At 44.2% G+C, this 19,327-nt stretch overlaps 1 protein-coding gene across 1 annotated transcript in view; it reads left to right on the top strand.

Annotated features, from left to right (window-relative positions):
- Positions 1–19,327, top strand: part of col7a1l (collagen type VII alpha 1-like) — a gene marked incomplete at both ends in the record, with an annotated part of 78,490 nt that overhangs the window by 25,393 nt on the left and 33,770 nt on the right. Inside the window, 34 exons of the mRNA XM_084483302.1 lie at positions 88–234; positions 617–736; positions 1,303–1,446; positions 2,354–2,614; positions 2,805–2,944; positions 3,126–3,249; positions 4,495–4,638; positions 5,206–5,393; positions 5,635–5,715; positions 6,187–6,204; positions 6,296–6,322; positions 6,480–6,545; positions 8,284–8,364; positions 8,456–8,482; positions 8,934–8,978; positions 9,115–9,189; positions 9,681–9,776; positions 13,266–13,292; positions 13,717–13,770; positions 13,960–14,031; positions 14,133–14,192; positions 14,487–14,522; positions 14,642–14,686; positions 14,812–14,847; positions 15,253–15,297; positions 16,837–16,908; positions 17,015–17,047; positions 17,530–17,601; positions 17,740–17,799; positions 17,959–17,994; positions 18,089–18,169; positions 18,659–18,694; positions 18,871–18,915; positions 19,016–19,087. Of these exons, the coding sequence (XP_084339428.1) occupies positions 88–234; positions 617–736; positions 1,303–1,446; positions 2,354–2,614; positions 2,805–2,944; positions 3,126–3,249; positions 4,495–4,638; positions 5,206–5,393; positions 5,635–5,715; positions 6,187–6,204; positions 6,296–6,322; positions 6,480–6,545; positions 8,284–8,364; positions 8,456–8,482; positions 8,934–8,978; positions 9,115–9,189; positions 9,681–9,776; positions 13,266–13,292; positions 13,717–13,770; positions 13,960–14,031; positions 14,133–14,192; positions 14,487–14,522; positions 14,642–14,686; positions 14,812–14,847; positions 15,253–15,297; positions 16,837–16,908; positions 17,015–17,047; positions 17,530–17,601; positions 17,740–17,799; positions 17,959–17,994; positions 18,089–18,169; positions 18,659–18,694; positions 18,871–18,915; positions 19,016–19,087 (2,666 nt within the window). The remainder of the gene's footprint in view (positions 1–87; positions 235–616; positions 737–1,302; positions 1,447–2,353; positions 2,615–2,804; positions 2,945–3,125; positions 3,250–4,494; positions 4,639–5,205; positions 5,394–5,634; positions 5,716–6,186; positions 6,205–6,295; positions 6,323–6,479; positions 6,546–8,283; positions 8,365–8,455; positions 8,483–8,933; positions 8,979–9,114; positions 9,190–9,680; positions 9,777–13,265; positions 13,293–13,716; positions 13,771–13,959; positions 14,032–14,132; positions 14,193–14,486; positions 14,523–14,641; positions 14,687–14,811; positions 14,848–15,252; positions 15,298–16,836; positions 16,909–17,014; positions 17,048–17,529; positions 17,602–17,739; positions 17,800–17,958; positions 17,995–18,088; positions 18,170–18,658; positions 18,695–18,870; positions 18,916–19,015; positions 19,088–19,327) is intronic.

The following is a 19,327-nucleotide window of genomic DNA, read 5'->3' as shown; positions in this document are numbered from 1 at the left end:
TCCGACGCTCAATTTATTTTGAGCGTATATTAGTGTTCTAAAGTCTGACTTGCGTATTGACTTGTAATGTGCTCGGCCCACCTCTAGGGGGCGGTGTGAAGTCCCAGCTTGTGTGGGCCCCTGCCACCACCTTCACCATCCCCAACCTGCAGGTGAGCTCGGCCTATAAGATCCAGGTGTCCTCCATGTTGGGCGACAGGGAGGGGAGTCCAGCACTGGTCACTGCACGCACACGTGAGTCATTTCTGAATGCAAAATACTGTTGCCGTTCTATGTTGCTGACGTGTCTTTTGCAGGAATGTGAAAATATTTGTTCCACATAAACTTTTCATTAAGTTTTTCTATTTTATTTTGTATTCATTAACTTATCTTGGACCTAAGAAAAAAATGGATTGTCATATTTAGTGAATATTATATTGTAATTTATCAATATTGATGTTGTAAATACATTTTTTGTTACAGTTTATTAAACTCTACTATGTAATTATATTGAGAATTAAATATACAAATATAAAAACATAAATAACACAAGAATGATAATGTATTCAAGCAGTTTTATTCAGTATATTAATAATAGTATAATGTAGAGTAAGACTGCGTCTGTTCTCTGTCCCAGTGGACATGCCCAAGGTGAACGGCTTCACGGCACTGAACACCACCGACAGCGGGACGCTGCTCACCTGGACCAGCGTAGCCGGGGCCTCGGGGTATCTGCTCTCCTGGAGGCACATCTCAGGTCAGAGTTCCATCACATTCCCTGGACCGCCATGCCAATATCACCAGCCTTCTACCTCCGCTCCCAACCTGTTCATCCCAGGAGGATTGACAGGGGATGTTGCGGCTTTCCACGCATTTCAGTTTGCGTTGCGTCATTCTGACCGGAGCAGGAGACCTTCTGAGGCACTCATGACTTTTTTAACTTAGGGAAAACAAGTTATCCATTATCCGTGATGCCCACGGCAACGCTCAGTCACGTTTCACCATTCATGATTCACCAATTGACGGTCAAATAATTGTTTCCCTCCTGCTACCGCCAACTCTTTCCCAAACAAACCCCACCCTGATTACCTGCTTAGGTAGGCAGTGAGTGTGGGCGGAGTCAGGGGGGAGACCCAATCCGTGCCCGCGTCACTGGCCACACTCCATGACACAGACAGAATCCGGCCTCAATACTATCATTCTACACAACATAAATCACACAATATTCACAACAAAAAAGATTGTAAATGGCCCCAACAGGGAATAACATAGGCTCTCTCTCTCTCTCTCTCTCTCTCTCTCTCTCCCTCTCCCCCCCCATAGAGCTGGACACTAAGATGGAGACTCTGGGCCTGGCCACCTCCTACAAGGTGCTTGATCTTCTGTATGGCCGGACCTACATCTTCACCATCAGACCCCTGTACGGGGAGGTGGAGGGGCCTATCAGCACCGTCTACCAGAGGATACGTAAGCACAGCCCCCTCTGGCCTCGTTAACATTAGACACTCTGGCCTCGTTAACACAAGACACTCTGGCCTCGTTAACACAAGACACTCTGGCCTCGTTAACATAAGACACTGGCCTCGTTAACATAAGACACTCTGGCCTCGTTAACATAAGACACTCTGGCTTCGTTAACATAAGACACTCTGGCCTCGTTAACATAAGACACTTTGGCCTCGTTAACATAAGACACTGGCCTCGTTAACATAAGACACTCTGGCCTCGTTAACATAAGACACTCTGGCTTCGTTAACATAAGACACTCTGGCCTTGTTAACATAAGACACTCTGGCCTCGTTAACATAAGACACTCTGGCTTCGTTAACATAAGACACTCTGGCCTCGTTAACATAAGACACTCTGGCCTCGTTAACATAAGACACTGGCCTCGTTAACATAAGACACTCTGGCCTCGTTAACATAAGACACTGGCCTCGTCGTAACACGTGTTTTGAACCTCTCTTCAGAATCTGCCCATGTGAAACGCCTGTGACATTGTGAAGACTCTGTCTTCTCTGCGGTTGCACGAGAGATGTAGACAACCGTTCTACGTCGAAATGTAGGTTCTACGTAGAAATGTAGGTTCTACGTAGGTTAAGGTCTATAGTCTAGACTGAACTCGCGGAAGCGTCAAGTCCCGCCCTTATCTCCAACGCCACCGGTGTCTTATTTCTGCTAAAACCATTTGATTCTTGATCTGTTTCATGTTACTCTTCAAACTTGAGGCCCAATTTGTGCTCCCTATATTTTGGGCTTAACAGGGAAGTAAGATATAAAGTATCTTGTAAGTATCTTATGTACTTTAAGTTTACTTTAAGTTGATACAGTTAGCTATCAGTTGTAAACTAATACTTAGTGTTCCTCTTCCCAGTGGCTCCGGACCCTCCCCTGGTGCTAGTCCAGCCAGTAGCTCCGCCTGCATCTCGCCTTGACACCACCTCGACTCCCGTCTCCGTCGCCATACCCAATAACCTGGTGGATCGAGTTACACCCAAGAGCACCAACAGCCCCGCCAAGACCTTGACCACCAGGAAGCCCCCCAGCCAAGCCAGCGTAGTTACCATGGCAGCAGTCACTCCCACCAGCCCCACCCCAATGCCAAAAGCAGAGACCACGCCCTCCGCTGGGCCAGGTAAGGTTTAGACTAGAGAGACGATATTACCTGACCCTAGATATACATTCTGATGAACTCCATCTTCAATGTAGACAGTTAATGAGCTGGGAATTTAACTTTTTGGGCTGGCTCATCTGTGCCTGGGTGTGTTTGTGTGGGTGTTTTGTGTTGTGACTCTTCCATTTATTTTACTCTCCTTTTGTGACAGCGTGCGGTAAGGTCAAAGCCGACATTGTGTTCTTGGTGGATGAGTCGTCCAGCATCAGTGCAAACAACTTTGACAAAATGAAGGACTTCCTCTTCAGAGCAGCAACATACTTCCCAATCATTGGTCCCCAGGGCACTCAGGTCAGCCAATCAGCAACGAGCGGCGGAATTAGCCTAATGTCGTAATGAATTGCATGTTGAATTTCTGCAAAATGACAGGGTATTGTACATAATACAAAGTATTGGTTTGTAGAGACAGCCTATGTGTGTATGGTTTTATTTTTTGTGATACTGATCCCTCATCATTTTCTCTCTCTCTCAGTTTGCCTTGGTTCCCTTTAGCAACGAGCCGCGGATAGAGTTCCGTCTGAACGCCTTCAAAGACCGAAACTCTCTGCTCAGAGCCATCAGGGCACTGCGCTACGGTGGAGGGAACACCAGAACAGGTTTCTGAAACACACATACACACACATACACGTTGACATGACATAACTTTAGAACATGAACTAAAGCTGAGCTCTGTCTCAGTTTATGGGTTATTCATCTTTGATTGCTTTTTTTCCCGCCTATAGTTAAATAAGTAAATAAAATCTGATTCAGGATTTGAAGTTGCACCTTCGTTGAGTGTTTGGTGGGCACCAGATCTCGATTGAAAGGCTGAGATGCTCCAATGTTCAGCCGAAACTGATTTGAATTGACGAGGTGTGAAAGGGCCCTTAAAATATCTCCTCTCAGACGCTGACATGTGATATTTGACAGGTTGTGAGCCATGAGAGCTTTGGTGAATGTGACACTACTTCCACAATGATATTATAGTGCAGCGAAACACAACTGGGGAAATATTTACCATTGAGCTTTTATTCATGAGCAGGTTAGGGGTTAGCAGGTTAGGGGTTAGCAGGTTAGGGGTTAGCAGGATAGGGATTAGCAGGTTAGGGGTTAGCAGGTTAGGGGTTAGCAGGATAGGGGTTAGCAGGTTAGGGGTTAGCAGGTTAGGGGTTAGCAGGTTAGAGATTAGCAGGTTAGGGGTTAGCAGGATAGGGATTAGCAGGTTAGGGGTTAGCAGATTAGGGGTTAGCAGGATAGGGGTTAGCAGGTTAGGGGTTAGCAGGATAGGGGTTAGCAGGATAGGGATTAGCAGGTTAGGGGTTAGCAGGATAGGGATTAGCAGGTTAGGGGTTAGCAGAATAGGGGTTAGCAGGTTAGGGTTAGCAGGATAGGGTTTAGGCATCTGTAGACTGCCTACATTGGGTTGAACCAGAACACGCAAACCACGAGACACCTAAATGCATCTATATGTTATGTAATGTATAATGTAATGTTCAATGTCATGTAAAAGCAGGCTGTAGCACGTCCCATGCTACATGCCACCTAGGTCTCTCCCACACTCCACCTAGGGGACTTTTACTGGGTTCCTCCAAGGGCACAGGACGGGGATGTTGGAGAACCGGTTGATTGTAGAGGTTGATGACAATGATGCCCCAGCTGGTGCTCCATGCTGCAGAACTCCATGTGTGTGTGTGGGGATGGCTGCTTTAACCTGGGTGTTAACAGGTGTGCAGCCCCACCTAGCCCCAATCAGACTCGGTGAGGCTGCTTAAACCAGCCATCATCCATACACACTCTATACAGGCTTAGATCAGGTTTATCTTCACGTTTCTTTAACTTCTACCCGTCCACCACCAACATAGGGCAAAGCATCGGCTTCGTCCTGGAGGATATGTTCCAGGAGGCCCAGGGGATGAGGCAGGATGTGGCCCATGTTCTGGTGCTGATCACGGACGGTCGGGCCCAGGACGACGTGCTGCCCCCCTCCAGGATGGCACGCGCTCTGGGTACGCACGCACGCACACACGCACAGAGGAACACACGCACGCACGCAGGAAAGCACGCACCCAAACACACGCACGCACCCAAACACACGCACGCATGCACACACGCACACACTCACGCACGCACGCACAAAGAAACGCACGCACACAGGAACGCACGCATGACTCTCTGGGAGTCCTAGTAATGTCTTGGTCAAGCCCTTATTTTTGATAAGCATAGTGGCTGATACGCAAATTAAATAAATTTGACCCAATCAACATCTGCACATGATACAGATGTCCAAGTGATTGAAATGACGAGTTTGCTTTTGTCGATGAATCATTGAGCAGTCTATTTGCATGCACACACCATTAATGCCTTTTTATAATAGGCTATATATCTTTTTTTTATATATATATATCATCAAAAATCTTAAAAGCTTATTTGTCAGACATCTTCCGTGATTCTGTATACATCATCAGGTGACCTCAAGTGGGGGTCGGGGAATGCAACATTAGCACATTAGCATTCAAATAATACAGGTCATAGATGAATGAAAGGTCAATGTGTAGTAAACCTCTGTCCATCAGGCGTCAGTATTCTGGCAGTGGGGGTTGCTAACGCAGACCTGGAGGAGCTAAAGCAGATTGCCACCCCCACCAGCTACAAAAACATCTTCTTCTCGCCGACCTTTGAAGACTTTCCGTCCATCGAGCGGGAGTTCATCAGCAGCCTCTGCAGCGAGGCACTGCTGTCTGAGTACAAGCTAGCTGACCAGGTGAGCAGGAACACACAAGACACATGAACACATGTTGACAACTGTGTTGATTATCAATTAAGATATTTCGTCTTGAATGAAAGAGAGCAGTGAAAAGAGCTACAGTGCAGGTTTAGCCGTACTTTCATACACATTGAAAATAGATGACCTACAGAGTGACTGAGGTGTCCTTTCTATTATTATTTGGCTAGCCCACTGTCTGGTTTTAATGCATCCACATATTGTGTTGTGGTTGTGTTAGTCCTCCCAGCTGGACACTCCTACTGGGGACCCAGAGGAGCTGCAGAAACCAGAGGGGCCCTGTCTCTCCGGGTGTATGAAGGTGATCCAGAGGTTCACACATGTTCTCCGTTTCCCACACTGATGTCACTGTTCCATAGCCCTGTCATGAACAGCCTGACCACGGGTTAGAATCGTTCCCCTTGATTGATCAAGGGGAAGGTCCAGCTCTGCTGTTTTTTATATCAGAGCGTACTGCTTATTTCTTGAAGAGGTGAAATTATTCCACCAGGTGTGAGTGTGATTAGTCATTACAAGCCGTTTTCTAGATGTATGATGGATGGATGAGCAACATTTGCTACAGTCCACTTGGTATGCTGGTAGACTGATCTATCCAGCATAATGGCTTATCACACTCACCCCTGGTGGCATAATATCACCCCTTTAAGTGCAGTCTATCATCAAATGTGTTTTTGGGGAAAATAATCAATGAAAATGTTATTTACACAAATTGCTTTTATAAAAATCTTTCGCCTGTGGTTTTTCATAACTTTATGTTGATATCCTCTTTCAGGGACAGAAAGGTGAAAGGGTGAGTTAAATTAATCTTTTTTATGATTGGGATTATTTATTTCATGATTTTTTGCGGTTAATCTGGTGTTTTAAAAAAACCTCTTCTCTAGGGTACTGGCTCTGGTCTTGGAGGATTGGTGAGTTTCGAAGATCTTTTTTGTTTCGAAAAAATGTATTATGTGTCTACGGTAGCAGGGTCTTTAAACTTAATTCCTCTACACATTATTCTAATCCAGTAATCTCATCGTTTGAAGCACCGGTTTTCTTTCATTGTGCCTGTCTGTCCATTTGCAGAGATTCAAACAAACCCCTGGAAAGCCAGATCCCTTTGCACCATCCAAAGGGGACAGAGGGGAGAAGGTAATCAGAACCACCACACACGCACACACACACTGAGGGAGAATTTGGGAGAATCCTTCCTTAGAAGGATTATGATTAATATCTTGCCTTATTGGCTACATGAAAACCTCATTAGTGAGTCTCCTGAAGACACTCTGGTCTCTTAAAGAAGATCATCCGATGTTCTCTGCCATCATTATGTACTCATATTTCTTGTACAATATAATTCTTCTGATGAGGTCGAGACGACCTAATGGTTTAAACGTGTTGTGAATGAACTGGATGTGGAAGGCTAGGAAAGAGGGGAACTGGGTGTTCCTTGACGGATAAGGGGAGGCAAGGTTAAAGGATGAGGGGAACTGGGTGAAAGGTTTGTGGCCTCTCACCAAGTTGAACTTAAAGACTATGCGACTAAGACGATTAAAGACCATGAACAGAGGAATAAAGTACACTTTCAGAACCAATTTAGGTAAAACGCTAAATGTTTAATGTTAAAATGTTCATCTCTCATCTCTCCTCAGTCAATGTCGTCCCCTGGGCTTCAATGCTTTGCATACTGCATCTTGCTGTGGGAAGTGGCAACAGTGTGTTAGTATATTTAGTGCATCAGCTGAAAGCAAATCCTGAGAGCAGACTGGGGATACACACCACACAGCTGGGAGTTATTTGGATAATTATAACCATTATAACCAGCCGGTTTTTTTGTAATAGTCAATAGTTACAGAATCTCCATTCTGCTTCCTTCATCTGGCAATAGTATCCGTCCGCTATATTAGTCTTCAGTTTAAACACTAAAACATTAAATTCTCTCTTCAAATCTGTAACTGTAATTAAGGACTTTGTTTATTATTAAAGGCCTTAATTACAGATTTGATGGTGGACATTTAATAGCAAGCCCTAACCATGTGTCAGCAAAAGGACATTTACCCTTTGGTTATGACCAGGTTATTTGGGGATAATATCCGCAGTGGAAAGTTGAATCTTGGTGTCGGCTACACACAATTAAATGTTATTATTATCACGTATCATTTGGGTGATATAAAATGTTTTAATAGCCACCAGCGTTTGTCTTTTGTTTAACTTTTGAATTACTGAGCCAAATAATGTAATAAAACAGATTCTATTACATCAATTTATTTAAAAATCGATTGTGGTGATTAATTAATTAATACATAGAACCACTATTCCAATCCAGTATGAGAAGGGACTTATGGGGACAAATACCCGATATTATGGCTAGACACCAATGGGTTCTGTCCGAGAAGAATTACCAACCTCACTCTGTATTAAAAGACATCACTTTAATAACATGCATATGCCATTTCATCATACTTTTCCATGAAGTTTAAAAGGAATCACGTTGTACTTTTTCATGTCTTCAAGTCGTATGTTTCCTATGACTTACAGCAAGTAGGTTAAGTATAATTCACCAATTACCAATTACTATGATATTTTATTGTACTAATAGAATCACTGCAATACGTTGTCTTTGCAGTAAGTCATCAAAAGAGCAACATGTCATTGCCCCCTTTAGAAGATGCTTGACCCCTAGCGAAATAACCTCTTTGGTTGAATGGTACATAAGATCAAGTCTCAGGCCCCTCGAATCAACTGGCCCCAACCTGCACCCCGTAGAGGAGGGGTCCTGTCCTATATCACTGTTCTTGTCCTGGGCTTTAGTGCATCAGGGGTAATAAGTCTGTCTCAGCCTTTTGTTTACGGTGGTATCACATTGCATACGTTTCTCTCCCCTCACCAGGGACCTTCCGGAACAGATGGTATTCCTGGGTTGCCGGGACGACCAGGAAGGTCTGGACCTCCCGGTTCTGCGGGCCAGCGGGTAACGAGGAGCATAATGGAGGCGTGAGCAGATGTTGTGTCTGGGGTTTATTCGTGTCGGGTCTGGAACTAACGCTGATGCTTTTTCACAGGGGGGCCAAGGTGTTCCAGGTGACATGGTATGTTTTTAAAAGCAAGCAAGCAAGCAAATAAATAGTATAAATAGATATAATAAATAGAAAATAGTATAAATAGAAAACTTATTTATCATATCCTCATTTTCTATTTAGTCGAGAGAATAATACAGGGCATTGATCAGTTGTCAACTCTGCCCTCTTTACGCGTTCATACACCTTGTTGTAAATTATGTTAAACGTCTTCACACCATCACACCTTTCGTCGTATAATCCATCTAAAGAGGAATGCTGTGTTCATAAACATCATTAGACAGCACAGCAAGTCCCACCTCCCATCTTTTATGTTCCCAAAAGCACAAGTGAATCACAGTAATAAACGCAATCAAAGCAGACACTACTTTTGTATTTCTCTCGTCAAAAGGAAGAAGGGAATGGCTGTTCTGTCTAAACCTATACCAGATCTTCAGAATGAACAATGGGGCTTTCTTTTCAGGGCCCTCCTGGAAACACAGGGTCCAAGGGCCAGAGGGGGGAGAGGGTGAGTGGAAGCAGCAGCCTTTCCTGACCTCACAAACATGTCTGCCAACACCCACCACCCTGACACCCGTCGTACAGTAGAGGCAGGGACGGTGAGTCCACACACTGTTGACCTCTGAACCCTCTCTGCCACGCAGGGCGACCCGGGTTATGTGATCGGGGGCATGGAGGCTGGGTACATCCCAGGACGGAAAGGAGAACCCGGTTCCTCTGTGAGTAACCCCCGGAGAACCACGAGAACTTGTTTACTTTACATTTACTTTACATTTACTTTACTTTTACTTCACTTTTATTTCACTTTTACTTCACGTTTACTTTAAATTTACTTCACTTTTACTTTACATTTACTTCACTTTTACTTTACATTTACTTTACATTTACTTCACTTTTACTCGACGTTGATGAGATTCTTATGTCACAACGTTGCCATGATGTTTAAATGATGTTTACTTGATGTGGACGTGATTTGTAAATTGCTTTTACATGTCACTTAGGCATGGTTTATGTGACATGTGACTTACATGAGGATCAACAATCCTGATATTTACAATTTGAAAACCTGGCAACTCCATTTTTGGGCCTTTGCATGACCTTTACACCGTCTACAAACTATTGACATGAGAGCGACCACAGCGGTGACGAATCCTACTGACATTATGTTTATATGACGTTGATCCCCCACACCTCTACCTCTATATCCCAGGGCCCTCAAGGGCCTTCGGGGGTACCGGGGGTGTCTGGAGCCCCAGGCCTGCCGGGACAGGAGGGACTAGTTGGGGCCCCGGGGACGTCCATCAAGGTACCGTGGCCGCTGCTGCTCCTGTTTTCCTCTGGCTATGTAATGGATACCGTGGATAAGCTCTGCTCAAATAGATGTTTAAAAACGCATGTGTTTTTAATTGGAACACACCACATGATACTTTATTTTATCATGTATTCATGCTCTCATGTAACACAGTGGACACCACACACACAATTGTTGTTTCAGCAGAACTCATCAGTATATATATCTTAGGCCCTGTCCACACAGGCAAAAACAATCCGTTTTCCTTTGTGTTTCAGGAATATCTCCGTAAAGACAGACTTGTGTGAAAACACATTGAGCTGTAGAAACGCTCTAGTACATATTCAAGGCAACTGTGTGGCGCTGGTTCACCACAAAAAAAGTGGAGCGCATCAAACCTGCGTGCATCGAGCCCATGCGCGCTGTATATAAACATACAGTCGAGGAGGAGAAAGCAGTTATTAAACCTTTTAGATTGAGCAGAAATCCTTTTTAATGTACAGTTAGTTATTAAATTGACCAAGGGGCTGTATTTAAAGCTACAAAATTAATACAAATCAAATGAATAAATGTAAAAAAAATCAACGCAACTCTAATGTCCCCAGCTGGTGGGGGGGCGATGACGTCATCGTTTGCATTTCAGGCGTCCACAAGAATCCTAACACAAAACCGCCCACCCTCGGAGGTGGTTTCAGAAAAGTGCGTTTTCGGACACCGGATCCACCGGATCCGTCTGGACGGTCGGCCCAATCAGCTGTGTGGACGGGGCCTTAAACTGCGATACACAAACCATTTCTTGCATGTCTGGACTTTCTCTTTTTAGCTAAACCTTGATTAAGTAAACCTTGGAAAAATTTGGATAACTTTAAGAACTTAAATAACTTTTAAGGTTCATTGAAAGTTTGCCTTTCAAATCCTGATAAAGGCTTATTCCATAGGACATAATTAAATCAAATGACTAAATTTTTCTGAAACACCACAAGTAGCATTGTACTATGAGTCACGAACAGTGAGTCACGGTGTGTTGGCCTAATTGCTATCTGTCAGGCCTTTTAGTGGCGATTTCTCTAAGACTGCAAGGGAAGCTCAGCTTCCCCTAAAATTTCCAAAATTAAATGGTCAAATATATACTGTTGTGTTAACATTTCATTGACTAAAAATGCGTCATAACACGTCCATCTCAAAGACGAGTTTGTTCAGAATCAGCTGCTTATCGCAGGTCGACTGACTCGATTTCCTTCTTATACATTACCGTAGCGTCACAGTGCGTTTGCCTGTTGAAGCTCAGCGTCCATCCACTTCAATGGGGCTGCATAGAACAGCTTTTTTTAGTGCGTCGAAAGGTCATTGGATAAGGCTGCGATTATGTCCCTCCCACAGACACTCTATGGGGGTGAATGGAGGAGTGGGCTGGCCTGGACGCTCAGCTTCTGCGTGATGATTGGAGGGTCTGCGAAAGACTGAGTTGCCGTTTGGTTGACAGAGATTTTGAACTATAAAAAGTCGCCGGAGCTGTCTTCATTCCTCAGTCCCATCGTGGATTTTGCAAGCAAGTCGAAAGACGAACTGCAACCTATTTCTTGATATTTGCTTGGCAAAATTGCTAGACAATTTTCATTGTATATTTCATGCACTTATTCACACAATTCCTTGCTTCAGTTTAACATAATTCCCACATTTCCTTGTTCAAGTTTAATATTGTTTTGGTAGTTGGCCATCACTTTGATTCAGGGAGCCTGAGGTCTGAACTTCAAGTCCTGTATTCAGATCAGGACTTGCAGGGGAAAGCTGTAAGATTTCTTGGTGTTCCTTGGAGACATGGAGTTGGACAGTGCAATGCCTCAGCTTTACAAACTGTTTTCATTAGTTGCAACAATTAGAGCTACATCTGCAGGTGTAGAAAGGAGCTTCTCCTTAACCCGTAACACAATGGGCCAAGGCCGTTTAAGCAGCCTAGCTCTGCTGGCCATTGAGAGGACACTGGTCAAGTCACTGGAAAAGACAGCTAGTTGGTATGTCAGAGCATTTCCTTGAAAAGGAACAGAGAGCATAATTTACATATATACGTATATCAGTGGCGGCTGGTGGTTTTTAAAGTGAGGGCGGAAGGACTGCACGCTTGGTTGCCATTGGCCTGCTTGCACTGTTAGTGGTGTATGGTGGCATAAGTATGTGAGAATAAAGTTGTTTCAGGGTGTTTTGGTAACTACAAAATAGCAGAGAGGGATAATTATGTGAATAAAATTGATACAAATCCACCAGTGGCAGCATTGTACTTTGAAAGCTGGTGGGCAGCATGTCTTGGACTACAAGGGCAGAAGGAAAGGATGCAAAGCCAATTAGTCAAACCAGGCCTACTCTTGATTTGTAAAACTAAATAGAAAAATCTGGGCCTATCATTGGGCCTATTTTTGCCCTCAATGACTGAAGCTATTGGTTGTAATTTGGCTATGTTTATTTTCAGCTACAATTGTTTTAAGAAAAATTAAGACACAAGACCAAAAGTGATGCCATTTATAATGCATTATGCTCTGAATCATTCACTAACATCCTTTCCACAATATTAAACAGAACGGTCAGAGTAACAAACAATTAAAAGAACAACAAGAACATAATTTCACAACTGTTGACTAACATTGTTTGAGGCAAATGTGGATGTTAATGGATGTTTCAGAATGTTGGTCATGGTGTTAAGCCAAATAAGATTGAGGGACTTCATTTATAGATCAAGTCAATCCTCCTCGCTGTTTGTGTTGCAAACCAGACCAGTGACCTGGTCATACCAAACAGGATATTTTTAAGTGATTTCAGAATAACGGCAAATGTAACTCCATGTTTTCGCCACCCTTTCAGACGGCTTGGTAACCCAACGGTGGAGTACCGAAAAATTGGTAGACTCAGCGCGTTTATTTCGGCAGACTTTTGGCAGTGGAAACGCCAATATAAGCAAACTGAACCGCACCGCTCAGTGGAAACGCCAATATAAGCGAACAGAGCCACACTGTACTGCAACGAACAGTAGTGCACCGCTCGGTGGAAACGAGGCATACGAGCGGGTTCGTTGGTTCTCGTAGCCTAGAGACTTGAGAGAATAAACCCTCCCTCCGGGCTGCTCCACAGCCAGGGCTCCTGCTTATTGGTTCATAGCTCAGCCAGGGCTCCAGCCTATTTGTGAATAGATGTTGACACGATTCAGATCCCTTAGCTAGTCCCACCCACTCAGAGGAGGACTTTCCTCCTCTCTCCCATTGTCCCCCATGGTATCCACCGGCCGCCAGTAGTTCCCAAGAAATTAATGGGAGTCAATGGAGGCTGAGGGAGTAACGTCCTCCCCGAAGTAATATTCAATAGGCGATAGGGGGTGCTAATATCCCTTTACCCAGGGAAATGAACTGTTATTATTATGAAAATATAATATGTGATGTAAGAAAAATATCTGAATGCAATGATTTTCTCTGCGTCCTTCATATGGTGTTGATTGTTTAGTATTCTTTGTATTGGCAGGGTGACACAGGAGAGCCAGGCGCTAAAGTAAGTATAGCAGCTGTTTATTCATCTGCTCTGTTAACACACATTCATCACTCTATCTGTAGTGGACTTTATCCACCTAGTGGCCACATTGGTTAACAGGGTGGGGAAACATTGTAGCCATAACAATTAAATCAAAATGCATTCTCAAGCTACCTGGGTGGGAACAGGAATGCAGAATCAAAAAGAACACAATGAGTTGTCATGGTTTCCAAAGATTATGAAAGGTTTCCCCACCCAACAAACCAACGTGCCTGCCAGATGATGTAGGTCTATAGAGACACACTGGACAGAGGGAACGGACATGTGGGACTGGTCTGTAAATCACGCTTGATCTCTGGAAGGTTTCAATAAAGTACACCTGATTTCTCTTGTTGTGTATTGTTTTGGACTGGGATCTTAATGTATCAGGATTTGTTTTGTGAAGGGTCTGCGAGGAAAAACGGGGCAGAAAGGAGACGGAGGAGATCAGGGAAGAGATGTAAGTTCTGATTAGTATCTAAAAACACTATACAAAATATACACCTGTTTGGAACGTTATCACTCAATGGAATGAGTACTATCAGTCGTCATAAGGAGAGGCCTACTGTACCTACCAGTAGGTTCAGAATGTGTTTCTATGCTTTCTCTTCCCTCATCCCTCTGAAACACACACACCTACGCCAACCAGGGGACGGCGGGACTGCCTGGTCCCATCGGAATAGACGGAGTGCCTGGGTTGCCCGGTGACAAGGGACAAAAGGTAGGGCTCACCGGGATGTTGGACAAAATGACATTGTAACTGTTGTTCTATGTAATGTGTTGTTCTAAGGACAGAGGACGTTTTTGGTTTTGTCTTGTCAGGGTGAACAAGGCATTGGAATTCAAGGAGTACAAGGCCTGCGTGGATTTGCAGGAGAAAAGGTACTCTGTTCAAATGTTGAGGTTGTGTGGCTTGTGGTCCTCATAGAAGAATGTTGATATGTCAATCAGTGTTCATATGTGTAGTCTGTTCCCACACAACCTCCATCACAACATGACGGAATCGGAAATGTCGCTCAGAGAAGAGAGCTCAGAACAACAACCATAAAAACAGCTTATAGTGATCTGTTTTGACCCTTTTTCATTGTGTGATGGAATGGCCTCATCTGTTGTGTAACTTGCTGGACTAAGTCCTCAGATACACTCTGACTACTGTTTCATTTTCATGAATTGCAGGGTAACATCGGATTCTCAGGACCAATGGGCCCCAAGGTATTGTCATATTCAGCCAAATAATTACAAAAACAATATTATATTTCACTTAATTAATTTTCTTTTACTTAAGTGTGTGAGTGTGTGTGTGTGTGTGTGTGTGTGTGTGTGTGTTAAAGGGGGGCACGGGCGACCAGGGCATCCAAGGAGTCACCGGTCTTCGGGTACAGCCCCTCCCCTTTCATTCTCCACATATATACCTGTGATATACCATCGTAGGGTGACTGTAGCCTGTCCTTAGCCACATAGCAACATGATTAAAGAGCGCTCTTCTCTTCCCCGTCCGCAGGGGAAAAAGGGATTCAAAGGAGAGCAGGGTGAAAAGGTGAGATCATCCATTAATTTCTCCTCCCTATCTACTCCTCATGTGTCCCAAGTGTTTTTATCTATATATTGTTTTAGGTGTGAGTGAGTCATCAAACTGTGTGTGGGTGTGTGTGTGTGTTTTTCATAAGCGTCATAATCCTTTTATATAAAAAGTTATAAATGATAGGTTCAATCATCAAAGGGATGAACTCATAGTTAACCGGTCGCTGAACAAAGGTCCAGAATGACGTGGGCCGACCGTGGCGGCCCACTGAAATAGGATTATTTTTGCCTCCCCTTTCCTCATGTTGTGTTATGCTGTATTTTCCTCAATGGAATTTCCCCCCCACTGGATCAATAAAGTATACATCATCATCATCATTCAGCTGTGTTCTGACGGCTGAAGCCTGATTGTGTTTCCCAGGGGGACGGGGGCGACGTGGGGCTGGTGGGTCCACAGGGTCCCCTTGTGAGTATTGCATTAGTTCTTTCTTATTGACAACTGAGGAAATTATATGAATGACTTTATGAATGACTTTATCTGCCTTTCTTTTCTACCATACTGCACTTCCAAGGCTTAACTCTGATTAGGTTTCCAGATGTACAGGTAGTTCTGGAAGTACTTTTGCCATTCACTTCTCCCAGCTAAGAATATTTCCTTAACTGCTTCAAACCTTTACACAAAGCTTCTGATGAATCCATCCTTGACTCATTATGTTGTTTCTTTCAATTATTTTACCTGCTGAGATGACCACCATTAAGGAGAACATATGGGTGACGCACGTTAAAATTGACAGTAGTTAGAGTGAGAAAAACGTGCATTGACATTTGTAGAATTATCCCATCGATTCACCACTTTTTGATGAAAAGGAAGTGTGGTAACAACAATGTTTTGTATTACACAGTGACGTTATTTGCTTTGCTGTGCTTTCTCTGGAACTTAGCGCTGCAGAAATGTAGCCTGAAGAAAACGGATTTCAAAGCTGCCTCTAGTGTGAATTAGAATTTCCGAAATTTTGCCTGACTAAAATTGAATACAATCCATATTCTGTTGGATATTTTTCTGCCTGTCTCTGGTATAACTTAAATCTTCTGTTGGTGAGCTTGACTTATGTATCACCCCCAGGAGAAGCATTCCTCCCCAAGAAAAACGTATCCGTTGTGGCTGGTGATAAATGGTGAAGCCCTTGGTCAAACTTGCGCAATCGCAGACCACCAATCAGCCACGCATTCCGTTCATATCCTCACATTCAATCACTCACCTCACGTTAGCAATGCACTCTCTGCTTTCTCTTTGTTGTTCTTCTAAATGTCCACGAACCAAACAAGGTAAGAAAGCACAGAACGAGGGCCTTGTTATCATGTCCAGCGACGGTCAACGCGAGGTAGAGCGGATGCTGCTCGCTGTGGATGAGCTGAAGCGAAAGGGGAAGTTATTGCTCTTTTTCTGGCTCTTTTGTCGATCATTAGGGTAGATCAGGCCTGTATGGTGATGGGAGCCCCACACGCTCACACCTCTGTGGGTGACAGCGCTGAGCTTCACATGGCTGACTTTTAATCTCAGATGCTCTGCAGGAGAGCTAATTATCTCCACCCACATCCTAGTTTAATTTTGCGGCACAATATCAACTCCTTATTGTTCTATTTTTTTTAATTTTTTAACATAAAGCTGTGGCTAAACTCGCATACGTTAATGCAAAGGTTCACCACAAAATAATTCAAACTTTTTTTTTTCTTACCTGACCGTTTTGGAAGGGGATTGAACAATTCAGGGAACCAAATTCCAACGATAACCGGATTTCTATTAACAAAATGATTTTAGGCCTCACCATGAAGCAAGGCAAATGTTATCACTGTGTGCATGTGCTTTGGTACTCTCCCTTTATAGTATAGGTTCCAATACCACTTACCCCTCTACTTAACCCCAGGAGCCCCTTCACTCCTCTCTGGCCATCGAGTGGTGATCGCTGCGTAACACGCTGTTAAGGCACACTGTCTCCTTCCCCAGGGGCAGAAAGGAGAGCACGGACACAAAGGAGAGGAGGGACTCAGGGGGTCACCAGGAGACCCTGCTAAGGGTGTAAGGACGGCAGCAGCAGCAGATCATTACTATGAGTAACATTATCACACATTCTGAGGAGGTTAGGACACACACTAATGAGTCTCCTGTCTCCCTTTCATAACAGATACTCGGTCCGACGGGGAAGAAAGGAGCCAGGGTAAGCCGTCTGTTTGTGTTTAAATCATTTATTGCTTTTCAATGTACCAACTATAGCCCCCATCACACTCAATTTATCCAACTCTCATCCCAACTGTGTGTGGCCCTCTTATTGTCTGTGGTTGGTCTGAAAAGAGAACAGAGGCGGAGCAGAGGAAGGGATAGCACACCCGTCTTCTTCAGGCCCAGTTTGTTAAACGAGCGTTCACAGACTTCCCGTGCGCTCGAACATCAAAGCGCTCCTAGGATCCCTGTGAGCCGTGTCAGACCACAAGATGTATCGTGCATGGTTAACGCGCTGTAACTACATCCTCCATCAGTCTACTGGGTATTATTTAAAGTTGTGAACATATATCTATCCCCCTGCTCCTCCTTGATGCCACCCTACTGTGAGCTGTTGCTCGGGCCCTGGGGCTGACGCTGCGTACGTTGGCCCGTATGCTGAGCGTTCTGGAATGTGTGTGTCCGTTGTTCGTCTCTCAGGGGGACGTGGGCCCGGTCGGCCCGCTTGGTCAGCAGGGTGTCAAGGGACTGCAGGGGATCAAGGGAGAAAAGGTTTGAACACAACAACACAACTCGTGGTCGTCTCTATTGCCTCGCTGTGTTTGAAGTCTGTGTTTTAATGTTTAGCGTTAAGACGTTATGGGTGGTGTTGTTGATGATGATGATGACGATGATGATAATGCTTTGCAGGGCAGTCCCGGTTTCGGTGTTCCAGGACTGCAGGGACCCAAGGGAGAGAATGGTGAAAGAGTGAGTCACCCGAAAATTATGTTTTGTGACATTTATGTGGGTGGGTGGGTGTGGGTGCGTGAAGTGTGTCTGTGCGTGTGTGGTGTTGGTGTGTGTGTGTGCTTGCATAATCCTGATGCAGACAAACCACCATTTGTGAATGTACTTTCTCCTCCTCAGGGAAATGTTGGTCTATCGGGGAAGCCAGGGCAAAAGGTAACAAAAAGAATTCCATGAAGATGAAAGAAAAGTTTGAGTACAAAGTAAAGAGCCAAAAGGTTCACGTTGAGGATCACCGCTTTCCCTCCAGGGGCAAGAAGGTTCAAAGGGGGAACATGGAAGTCTTGGGCTCCCTGGAAATCCTGGAGCTCCAGGATTAAGAGGTAAAGATGTAAGTAAATCCAATGTGGTTGTTGATACAAGACCCATCCTAGTGCCTCAATGACCCTACCCTATTAGATATTTGCCAATTATGTCTGTCTGCAGTCATGTATAAATGTATGGTTTCAGCCGCAGGTATGCTACATTGTGATGATATATTGTTCACTCCTATTCATGCCATGGTATGTAATCCACCAATTCTAAAACTTGACTCTTGGTTTATTATACAATATCCAATTAGAACCTCTCAGAAATACTGTTCCAATAGAATGCTGTAGAGAGGTCTCCCCCAATTGATTAGTTTCAAATGGTTCGAAAAAGAGTGATTTGGCAATAAAGTCGAAAACAACAGCAGTCCACCAATATGAATTCAACATCATTTGAACGTGAACAAAGCCTGATGAGTTTACTCAGGCAGAACGGTTGTGTGTCTGGTTGTGTTCACTGATTGACACTTGACCAAGTAGACAATGTTCTCTACTCTGGTGCGTGTATGTAGGGTGAAGCGGGAACTAAAGGAGAACGTGGAGCTCCGGTAAGTCATGTTCTTAATCTATTTGTGTGCACATTTCAATCCCCCAGCATGTCGAATAAAACACCACCAAGTTTAAGACTCATGATATTGACTTATTGATGTTTGGTCTGTTTGGTGAAATATGAAATGTTTTTTATGTGTTATTGACTCTTAAGTATTTTCTCTCATTCTTGAAGGGTGAACTGGGAAAAGGAGGACAGCCCGGGGATCGAGGAATTAGGGTGATTTTGTTTTTTTAATTTCTCATTTCTGTATTTTTTTTCATAATCCTTACAAAGAGATAATGTGTGTGTGTTTGTTTTATGAACCCATGTGTTCCAGGGGCCACTAGGCCTGCCAGGCCGCCCCGGAGACCCAGGGGGCAAAGGAGATGGAGGGAAGCATGGCCTGCCAGTGAGGAACACACACACACACACACACATACACACACGCACGCACGCGCGTGCCCGCACATACACACACATACGCACACGCACACACACACACACACACACCAACGTGTTGTCAAGATGTTGCGTCACAGTGGCGCTGATGTCACCACTGTTGTCAATTAAAAGGAGCAGAGAGAGATTGCATCAGAGTGTCGTTGCTGAGCTGAATATGAATTCATATATTCATTCATTCATCTATTCA

This window comes from Micromesistius poutassou, assembly GCF_964030765.1.
Source record: "Micromesistius poutassou genome assembly, chromosome: 18".
In the NCBI taxonomy this organism is placed as follows: domain Eukaryota; kingdom Metazoa; phylum Chordata; class Actinopteri; order Gadiformes; family Gadidae; genus Micromesistius; species Micromesistius poutassou.
This window is presented reverse-complemented; position numbering and strand designations above follow the sequence as displayed.